At 49.2% G+C, this 11,489-nt stretch overlaps 1 protein-coding gene across 10 annotated transcripts in view; it reads right to left on the bottom strand.

Annotated features, from left to right (window-relative positions):
• Window positions 1-4,373: 4,373 nt before the first annotated feature.
• The window catches only part of LOC135235753 (kinase suppressor of Ras 1-like), a 22,057-nt gene continuing 14,941 nt past the window's right edge, over window positions 4,374-11,489 (bottom strand). For 7 of the 10 annotated variants that reach the window (XM_064301544.1, XM_064301545.1, XM_064301541.1 and 4 more), the window contains 7 exons: window positions 11,239-11,489; window positions 10,475-10,571; window positions 9,556-9,689; window positions 9,193-9,321; window positions 8,910-9,045; window positions 8,359-8,492; window positions 6,657-7,341 (listed from right to left, as the gene is read on the bottom strand). The exon at window positions 11,239-11,489 is cut by the window's right edge and continues 198 nt beyond it. In XM_064301544.1, the coding sequence (XP_064157614.1) occupies window positions 7,254-7,341; window positions 8,359-8,492; window positions 8,910-9,045; window positions 9,193-9,321; window positions 9,556-9,689; window positions 10,475-10,571; window positions 11,239-11,489 (969 nt within the window). In that variant the 3' untranslated portion in view covers window positions 6,657-7,253. Of the gene's footprint in view, window positions 5,273-6,656; window positions 7,342-8,358; window positions 8,493-8,909; window positions 9,046-9,192; window positions 9,322-9,555; window positions 9,690-10,474; window positions 10,572-11,238 lie in introns of those variants that run through there. The other 3 variants (XR_010324433.1, XR_010324432.1, XM_064301548.1) reach the window with 3 other exon arrangements.

The raw sequence follows: 11,489 nt of genomic DNA, 5'->3' as shown, positions 1-11,489 counted from the left end.
TGAGGTGTCGATGATGTCACAGAGATACTGATCTGGCATTCGGTATTTTGAAAAAGGAAAAAAAAAAAAAAGCAGAACTGAATGTTCATGAGGTACACGATTGTGACGGACAGCTTTGTGACTGGGACAGATCGACGAGCTTTATATTGACCATATTTAGCAATAGTTCACAAATTGTGGAGGATTCATTTCCGGAACAATCAGTCAGGCTGCCCCTGTGTTACACATAGATTCTCCAAACTCTGGGGTTTATGTTTACTGGGGTCTTCCACTTTGGACTATATTTTATAATTTTAATTATAATTATTATCATTTTTTTGCCACATGTATCTCCCTTTGCACCTTGTTTCCACAGATACATGATTTTTCAGCCTTAAAGGCTTGGGGTCTCTGGTGTATCAGGTGCTTGATCCTGGGGTGAGCCATAGTTTTGTCTTAAGAACAGGTTCTTACCATTTATATATTTACTTATTTTAAACCAAAGGGAATCGTCAATCAATTTCAGCCAGCATGGTGTTCTGGAAGCTGCTGGCTTTTTCATTGGTGCTGGTTCACTGGTTTTGGGCAAGCCACTTGGAAAATGTGGCATGCTAAGCTACCAGTTATCCCACAAAAGTCATAGCTCAGATATATCAAGGCTATCCCTCAGAAAAACCTAGCTAATTAAGCTACAAGCTAAACTGCAAGATTAGATTACTTTGAAGCTAATTCACTTCTACTGTTATAGGATGTGAGGTCAGGTTCTGAGAAACAAAAAAAACTGGTAGTCAAACAAAAAAAAAAATCGGTAAGCAACAAATCAATCACCCAAATTGTTTATTGTAAACATGGAGAGCACAGAAGTAATCAGCAGAGCTGTTTGTCAGCTCCACAGCGTGGCCTCCAGCTCACATATCGACCAGCTCCATAGTGCTGACTGAGAGACAGCCATGTCATTAGAGGCAAGGGACACTACAACAACAAAAACATTAAAATATACAATATGTGCATATATATGAGCATGTGTAAGAACTGCGTGTGTGTGTGTGTGTGTGTGTGTGTGTGTGTGTGTGTGTGTGTGTGTGAATAGTCTCGACAAGACGTGACAGAGGAAAAGCATTTCAAAACTTGCATCGGAATGACAGTATTCTGCATCACAAACTTGTGTACACACACACACACTCACACACACACACACACACACTCTCTCACACACACACACACACGCACACACATATATGCACACACACACATGCACTCTCTCTCTCTCTCTCTCACACACACACACACACACACACAAAGAACATTTTAGAATGCATCTCCTAATCTCTGAGCAACCAAGGAGATGTCTTAAAGGGAGATGCAGTATTATATAATATCTGTACCTGTGGCAGTGCACCACTGACTGCTACACACTGAGCCTATAGACCTGAACTGGTGTGTCAGCATGTCCAATTCCTGCCCTTCAAAAAACAATCCCGAATCAGCCACCAAAACCCCGATAACCACTTCAGCCATTACAGGGACCTTATTAAGGGCAAATCTATCAACACCTGATGGATTTCGGGTGAGATCAGGGAACCCAGCCAAATAAAACAGCCATAAAATGTGCGTTCATGCATATGTTTCCGTAAATGTGCTGCTGCCCTCGTGTGGCCACAAAGCAGCATGACATGCAAAAAGATAATGCAAGGTGTTGTATATACAGGTGTATGGTACATAGTAAATAATGTGTGTATGGAGCATGGAATATCGTTTATGGCATCTCAACAAAAACATGTTCCAAAGTACAAAAATGCCAAAGTTATGAGTCATTAATCGATATTACTAGTCATTAATCTTTCATTAATTAAAACATGCAAAATCTAGGCCAGCATTAAAATCATTGATATCAGTTACAATAAGCAGAATTGGCTAGCTTAGATCACACAACTTAAATAAAATCTATTCCAAACCAATGCTAGACCAATGTTTTCCAGATTATTTCATGTAATTTGGTAAGAAAAGAAAAAAAAAAACACTGGACCATCTGAAGAGAAAGTTGTCATTTAAACTTTGTGTCACATGAAATTGTCAAATGCCAATCACTTACAGTGGAAGTAAGCTGCAACACTTCCATTGTAAAATAAATTATACTATCGCACATATTTGGCTAAACTTTATCTGACCCACAATCATACAGTACATATGTCTGAATAGGATTGTAAGATTCAATATTTATTTAATAGGCTTAAATATTTGAATTTTTTATCTGTATTTATTTATTCATCCCCTGCTTTCTCTAGTGTTAATGATTGTATGTTTCTTGGTATAAATGCTTGTTTGATATGCAGTTCACTGTGTATGTGTGATTGCTCAGGGTCAGGTGTATGTGTGGTGGTGTAAATGGTTAATGATACAGAGTGTATGTCTGGTGATACACATATATGACGGTATTGTATGGTGTGTGGTATATGGCATACGAGCCTGACCTTGTAGGGCTCGTCCTCCTCCGCTCTGCACATGCTCAGTGTGATCTGGATCTGGAAGATGAGCTGGATGATCAGCAAGGGCCGCCTGGATGCATTCTGCTGGCTGCTCAGTGACACTGTTCACCACAGACTGAGGAGCAGTCACAGTACCAGGGGTTAGAAACCATACACACACACACAGACGCACGCACACACACACACAGACAGGTGCACGTACACACATACACACATGCACACACACAGACAGGTGCACAAACACATGTGCACGCACATACACACACACAGTGATCAAGGTTTTTGCATACTATGCCTATTCAGGTTAGGTACCTCACTCAAGGGGACAACAGCCAACAGCAGTATCCTAACCTAAGCAGTATCCTAAGCAGTATCAAACTCGCAACCTCCAACTGAAGGGATTTGAATAAGAAACGAATGTTCATAAAAGAGAAAACTGTGCAGGCTGTTTACTGCATTATGTCTCCGGTATATCATGGGAATGAATCCCCTTTTGTGTTTATCGATGAACCACTCACACACCACTTCATTCAAAATGAACCACGCTCACAAAGCTGTCACGTTACAGGCATTTAGCGGTTCGAAATCAGCGCTTCCCTTTTTCGTCTTCGTTGTGCTGATCAGCCGCTTGTATCACTTCATTCAAAATCGACCGCACTCCCCAAGCAGGGCGCGCGCGCTTTAAAGCTTCAAACAGCAACGCCGATCTGAAAGCCCTATTCATTCCCAGCAGCCCAGCGACGGGCAATCTGCGGTGGAAATGCAGAACTGCAGCTCTTCCTCTGGGGCATATCCTGAGATTTCTGCGGTCCAGCGCCGCGGTTTACCACTAGGGGGAGCCGACACACTTCCACATCAGCGCCAGTGACCAGCGTTGAACCTGGAAGCGCGTTCTTTCGGCAAAGCGAGCGTCCAGGCCGGCAGTCGAACCCTAAGGCCCGGTCCCAGTTCACGTCCTACGGCTCACTCAAATCGCTTATCTTACAGGTCATTGGCTGAATCCCATTCTCCGGACTTGCAGAACTCAAAATCGCGATCCCGCCAAGTCTAAAAGGCCTTAGGGCTGTCTCGTTACCAAAACGGCATTTTTGCGAGGGCTCGCATACGTGTGGAAGCCGCCATTCGCCCCACAACATGTAAACATACATACACACACACACCCACAAACCCACAAAATATATCAACACGCATACACATGTACCTCTAAACACTCACTTCAGATACACATACACACACCTCATATCCTTGGAAACACTACCCTAACCTCAACTCAACACACACACATGTACCCACAAACCCTCATATCTCAGACACATACACAGTACCCAAAGCCCCTCAATCTCAGAACACATACACATCGTACCTCAAACCACTCATATCTCAGACACACATACACACGTACCCACAAACCCTCATATCTCAGACACACATACACACTACACCACAGCCACATATACAGACACATCGTACCCCCCTGCCACCCAAACCTCATATCTCAGACACACATACACACGTACCCACAAACCCTCATATCTCAGACACACATACACACGTACCCACAAACCCTCATATCTCAGACACACATACACACGTACCCACAAACCCTCATATCTCAGACACACATACACACGTACCCACAAACCCTCATATCTCAGAAACACGCATAAGAACATGCACACACACAAACCTGGCCCCAAGGCCAATGACATGGCCACAGGACCCGTACAGACCAATCAGTGAAGCCGTCACAAAAACAGCACTCACCGTTCCTCCACGGACCACGCCCGACAACCAACCCTCTTCTTTGGTCTTTTTGGGTTGCGGTACGGGCGTGAAAACATACGCAGCACAATCGTCAATTCGACACAAAGTTTTACGACGGAAAAAAAAAGAACCACAGAGACGATCCCGTGACCGAAGCTTCATTTTATTGTCTTTCAAGGATGAAAACAGGAACTGTGCGTGCAAAGTGGCAGCCACATGCAATACAAAAATATGAATTCTTACATGACGTAAAAAAACGTATTGACCCGTTCTAAAAAAAAAAAAAAATTTACAATTTAGGTTCAGTAGCATTTCATACATGGGAAAAATATACTTACAAAGATATGTACATTTAAACTGGAGAGCAGTACCTCTGGCATACAGTGTAATATAAAATTTTTATACAAATATTAAAAGAACTATGCTAGCTGTACATTAAATAAAACAATATTTATATAGTTCTGATATATGCTGATATTTTTAAAGTGAACGCTCCTCAATTCAGAATTAACCTCCTAGTCCAAAAAAAATAATACATTCAACCACTTGAAAATTGACTATGCACACAAGCGCGTGTGTGCACGCGCACACACACACACACACACACACACACACACACACACACACACACTTGAATGCACACCCATGCTCGCAGGCACACACAACCGTTCCACATGAGAGGTAATGTTTCAAAAATAAGTTACTGAACACTGTCGTTCCAAGTTGCGTTTCTTTTGTTTTGTTTTTTTTTTGTTTCTGGAGGAAGGAAAACCATTTTTGGAAGGGCAAAATTTAAAATTTATCAAATACATTGTGCATGTGCGTCGGCATGTGTGCATGTGAGAGAAAGAGAGAGAGAGATAGAGAGCGAGAGAGAGCCCAAAATTATATCATAAAACTATTCTGACCCATGTGGGAACCACAAAAAAAATAAAAAGCAGAGGGCTGTAGGAAGCGTAAGGATGGGCGGAGCATGCAAGGCAAGGCAAGGCCTGCGTCTGAGTTTCAGCTTTGCATACGATGGGCCTGCAGACCGCTACAACCTACAGCAGAGAGAGAGAGAGAGGGAGGGGGAGAGAGAAAGAGGGAGAGAGAGAGAAAGGAGAGAGAGAGGGAGAGGGAGGGAGGAGAGGAGAGAGGGAGGGAGGGAGAGAAGAGAGAGAGAGAGGGAGAGAGGGAGGGAGGAGAGGAGAGGAGAGAGAGGAGAGAGGGAGGGAGAGAGGAGGAGGGAGGGAAATAGAGAGAGAGGGAAAGGGAGGGAGGAGAGGAGAGAGGGAGTGAGAGGGAGAGAGAAGAGAGAGAGAGGGAGAGAGAGGGAGAAAGGGGAGAGGGAGGGAGAGGAGAGGAGAGGAGAGGAGAGAAGAGGACAGGAGAAGAGGAAGCTGCAGGTTAGACAGCGTTAGTGAGGGCACACAGACAGGCTGAGGGTGCTTTTAGGGCTTCGTCCAGTGATCTTAAAATCATCAGACTGAAAAGAGCCGAGAAGGAGCTTCGCTTCTCCGGAATCTGACAGAGGACGTGTCGCCACAGCAACTAGACCAGCCTTCTTACTGCATATGACAACACAAAAACTGGGGCTAAAAGTCTCTTAAAAATGAGCGGACAGAAGAACTGGAGTTAACTGGTGTATCTACGCAGGACGAAGCACTAAAAACATGCCCAGAGAGCCGGTGAGACATCGACAGCACATCGACCGCACATCGACCTCAGATCGACCGCACATCGACCTCAGATCGACCGCACATCGAGGAGCAGAGAGCCCAAGAGGTCACCAGAAACACGGTCCGCTCCCACGGGCCGGCACACGCCCATCCCAGCTTTCATCACCAACACGCAACAGCACACACACCGTGACATCACGCTTTATCTGAGCTTTTTCAATTCATCTGCAGATCTCCCTAAACTTCCCCGCCTCCCACCGCACTAGAAACCCAGCAGAGCTTTATTCTGATTTTAACAGACAAGAGTCACCCCAAAGCCATTATCATCCCCTTTCTCTGGGAAACCAATTTGAAGGCCTGGTCCTTAATTCTCCCACTGTGCATTTTGTTATTTTAAGTGCACGCCAAGCTCATGTTAAGGACAGCAACAAAGGAATAAAACAACAAGGAAGATGAACAGCTGCTTAAGTTCCCGACTGAGAACAGGGACCAGGGAAAGGCTCCTAATGCCAGCAGGATTAATGTTCTTTAGCCTGCCAACAGACACGTTCAGCCAAAGCGCCAGTGTACTGCTGCCAACTGGTACTAATCCTGTGCCCCCTGCCCCTGCCCCTATATGCAGTCCCCCGCCCCTATGCCAGTCCCCCCTGCCCCACTGCCCCTTGCCAGTCCCCCGGCCCCACTGCCCCTATATGCCAAATCCCCCCTCCCCCATCCCCTTGCCCAGTGCCCTGCAATCCCTCCCCTGCCCTAGCCAGTGCCCCCCTGCCTCTGTGCCAGTGCACCCCCTCCCCCGTGCCCCTCTGCCACTCTCTCTCTGCCAGCTTGCTGAAAGCCTGACTTCTCTCACCCGTCCTGTCTGCTGTGTTTCAGCACTATTAGGGTTTTTTTAACCCTCTACACCACTGGCCGAGCGTGGCAGTTTAAATCCTGGGGGGCAGATTGGGTGTACAACTGGGGCTGATTTTGGGCAGAATGAAGCTGACTGGCGGCAAATTGGGGCAGAATGAAGCTGACTAGGGGCAAGCTGGGGCAGAATCAAGCTGACTGGCGGCAAATTGGGGCAGAATGAGGCTGACTGTGGGGCAGATTTGGGGCAGAATGCACAGCAGGGTCAGAGAATGCCCTGCTGTTTGTAGCTGAAGGGGCAGATTTGGGGCAGATAGGGGGCAAATCTGGGGCAGAATGCACAGCGGGGTCAGAGAATGCCCTGCTGTTTGCAGCTGAAGGGGCAGATTTGGGGCAGATAGGGGGCAGGTTTGGGGCAGAATGCACAGCAGGGTCAGAGTCCCTGCTGTTTGTAGCTGAAGGGGCAGATTTGGGGCAGATAGGGGGCAGATCTGGGGCAGAATGCACAGCGGGGTCAGAGAATGCCCTGCTGATCGTAGCTGAAGGGGCATCGGAGCTTGCCCTGAGGACAGTGCTCACGCAGGCAGTGGTGCTGCAAGCGCCTTCACCAGGGAAGACGACAAGAAAGAGAGGGATGGACAAAGGGAGGGAGGGAGTCAGCAAGACCATTGCAGAGAGGGTAAGGGAGAGAGAGAGGGAGAAAGGATGGAAGTAAGGAGAAAGTGAGGAAAGATGTTGAAAGGGGAAGGGAGAGAGGGAGGCAGGGAGAGGGAGGGAGAGAGGGAGGCAGGTAGAGGGAGGGAGGGGGGCAGGGAAAGGTAGGCATGGAGGAGCAACCAGGAGGAGAGGTGGAGTCCAGGTGAGACAGGTGGAGGCAGGAGGAGGAGGAGGAGGAGAGCGGAACAGGAGCAGCCAGACCCAGGGAGGAGCAGCACCCAGAGAGAGATACAGAGAGAGGTCAGGGGTCACAGGTCAGGGGTCAAACAGAACGGTGCTAAAACAGAACAAGCTCCCGTTTAAATAAAACAAAGCTCGCTTCACAGCTATCTTCAAGGGTACCCTCAGTATAAGTACCCATTATTAGTCATTCAAAGTAACAACATAAATATGATGACTTCCTGCAGTCTGTAATTCAATCAGTGGGCTGCCATCTGTCTGCTTACTGAGAAAGTCCCTCTTTCTAAGCAACTCCGAAAAAGGAAAATGAATTTGACCTTCAGACAGAAAACAGGACGCAGGGTCAGCAATGGAGCCCCGGGGGCTGATGGGAGCAGGACAGCACGCCTGCTGGTGGGTGAAGGTGCTGGGATGGGTGGGGTTTGGGGGTGGGTGTGGGAGGAGTTTAGGGTAGGAGTGGGTGGAGTTTGGGGGCGGGTGAAGTTTGAGGTGGAGGGGTACAGGGTTATAAAAGGGTAACAACCTTCACCAGGGGCTGCGGCTCAAGTAACACCAGGAAAGAACTCTGCCTGCACCACCGTACTCAGGTAAGCCAGGCGAGCGGGTGACACCCCTCCAACCCTCCGGTGTCCGTGTCAGTGAGGGGGGGTCAGGGGTCAGGGGGTCAGGGGTCATGCAGGCAGGCCAGGCCAGGCCAGGCCCCTCCCCTCTAGGGTACGTACTCAGCAGACTTCCAGAAGTGTCCGGGGTGGGACAGTCGCCGGTTGAGTTTGGGGAGCCTCTCCAGCATGTCGGCCAGCTGGGTGAAGGTGGGCCTGTCCCGCAGGTCGAAGGACCAGCACGCCGACAGGATCTCCTGGGGGGGGGGGGGGAGCACACCATCACCAAAAACCACCCGAGAGACACCATCGCTAACCAGATCATCAGAGCTCTAGGCTTGATTTATTATTTGGCCAAACTGGTGACCCTAATCATAACACAGTAACGCAGACAACACCGGAACCTCGTCCTGTCTGCTGGACAGTCCCAGAGTAAGGGAAGTGGAAGGTGGAAGGAGAACAGGAGCTGAACGTCTGGTTTGTACACAGAACATCTGTGCAACACAATATTATTACTTTTACTATAACTTCACAAATTTAATAATGTTACATTTTCCCCCCCTTTTTAATTTTAGCCTAGCGGCCTCCCCCCCCAGACGGGTACTCCCCGAACCCCACGGCCAGGCAGTGTGCCCTTTGACCCCTGCGCCCTCTGACCCCGGAGGGGCGCTCACCGTCACTTCCTTTCCCAGGCTGATCTGGGACAGCACCCTGACCACGCCCTCCCCGCTCCCCATCTGCCAAATGATGGCCTCGGCCGGTTGGTTGGTGATCGGCCAATCGCGCGCCTGCAGCTCGTACCAGATGGTGCTGGGGTTGGGGGTGGGGGGGAGAAAAGGAGTTTGGTCATTTCAGGCCCCCCTGCGTTCCACACCCAGTAAATCGAATGCCTGTCTGCCCCCAGGACTGGCGGTTCTGCGAGGGGGGGGGGGGGTGTTAGGTGGGCGTGGCTCGTACCCGAAGGCGTAGACGTCGGCGGCGTTGGAGAAGGGGAGGCAGTCCTCGTTCCCCGGGGCCAACTGCTGAACAATCTCAGGGGCCAAATAGCACACCCAGCCATGGGGAAGCCTGAGCGCATCCTCCCGCCTGCAAGAGAACACACACACACACACACACACACACACACACACAGGTACACACACACACACACACACACACACACAGGTACACACACACACACACACACACACACACACACACACACACACACACACACACCCACACACACACACACACACACACACACACACGTTTTATCCTCAGAAGGCAGTGGACTGACTCTGTACTGAACGATCGGCCGGCTCTGTGTCGTGCTCTCACCGGCCCTCCTGGACCACGCCCAGCATCCCAAACAGCCCGAAGTCCGCGATCACCACCTTGCTGGAGTCGTAAAACACGTTCTTAGACTTCAGGTCCTTGTGCACGATGCCCTTGGCATGGAGGTAGCCCATTCCCTGAGGGAGGAGCGCATCTTTAAACTCATTTTACCTCACGCTCAGAGACCATGATCATAATCAGCAGTTAAATCTCACATTACTCTGTTACAGTCTTACTTTTATACTCCACTAGTTGCATGTTAATGCTTTGGCGATATTTACCATTTGTATTTCATGCTAATAAAGCAAACTGAACTGAATTTGGAGGAAAAGAACGAGACAGGGAACGAAGAGACAGAGCGGGAGAGAGAATGAAGAGACAAAGAGAATGAAGAGAGAGAGACCGAATGAAGAGAGACATTTAACTTTTGACATCATTTAACAAACCGTATCACCTACAAACAACTACTCACGCCTCATACAAATAAACAAATAAATAAACTCCCCCTGCCCTTATAGGCTATACACACCTGTACCACACCCACACCCACCCACACAGCAATCCCCCTAAACCAACCGAGATACTCCAATCGAATACAAATTAAGAGTTCCCCATCCCTGCTCAGGCGAACAACCCCACCAAAAAGCACCACACATTCTGAAATACTTTCAGGTCATTCACAAAACTACAAAACCCATAACTCTGTCCTAAGGAGCGCAGAGACCAGTCCCCTAAACATTAAAACCAGATCCAAGGGCCCACCACTCATTACATTACATTACAGGCATTTAGCAGACGCTCTTATCCAGAGCGACGTACAACAAGTGCATTAGTTCAAGTAGTATTTTATTTCATTGCACATAATTACTTCTGTGTTTGAACGAGAGAGCAAAAACTAGCCGGCTCCCGTGCCGAAACTCACCTTCACGATCTCCTGGGCGATCTGCCTGGTCTTGTTGATGTCCAGCGCGCTTTTGGCATCTCTCACGACCGAGTACAGCGTCCGTCCCTTACAGAAACTGCCGGAAACGAGACCAGGGTCACTGCGGGGTCTCTCAACCTACGCCAGACACACCCTTCCCATGGCATACACCGATGTACGAAGGTGAACACACACACACACACACACACACATACTCTCCAATACACTCTCTCACACACACACTCTCGCTCTCACACAAACACACACACACTCTCCTCACACACGCACACACGCACACACATACACACTCTCTCACTCACTCACACACACACACTCACACACAGACACACACACACACTCTCTCTCTCACACACGCACTGACCTGGTGATGATGGCCAGGTGTGGGGGGTGCATGCAGGCCCCCATGAAGAGCACCACGTTCTCTCTCTCTCATTCACACACTCACACACACTCTCTCTCTCTCTCTCTCTCTCACACACACGCACTGACCTGGTGATGATGGCCAGGTGCGGGGGGTGCATGCAGGCCCCCATGAAGAGCACCACGTTCTCTCTCTCTCACTCACTCACACACACACTAACACACACACAGACACACACACACACACACACTGACCTGGTGATGATGGCCAGGTGTGGGGGGTGCATGCAGGCCCCCATGAAGAGCACCACGTTCTCTCTCTCTCACTCACACACACACACTCACACACAGACACACACTCTCTCTCTCTCTCACACACTGACCTGGTGATGATGGCCAGGTGCGGGGGGTGCATGCAGGCCCCCATGAAGAGCACCACGTTCTCGTGCCGCGTCTGCCGGTAGTTCATCACCTCCTTCTTGAAGAGCTTCAGGTGGTCCTGGTTGTTGCCGTCGATCTCCAGCAGGCGGACGGCCACCTCGCCGTGCCAGCGGCCCTTGTGCACCTTGCCCCAGCGGCCCCGCCCGATCAGCTCGCCCAGGTCCAGCTGCTCGAACGGGATGTCCCACTCCTG

Source organism: Anguilla rostrata, chromosome 12 (assembly GCF_018555375.3).
Source record: "Anguilla rostrata isolate EN2019 chromosome 12, ASM1855537v3, whole genome shotgun sequence".
Lineage (NCBI taxonomy): Eukaryota > Metazoa > Chordata > Actinopteri > Anguilliformes > Anguillidae > Anguilla > Anguilla rostrata.
The sequence above is the reverse complement of the archived record's forward strand: the minus strand, read 5'-3'. Positions and strand labels throughout refer to the sequence as shown.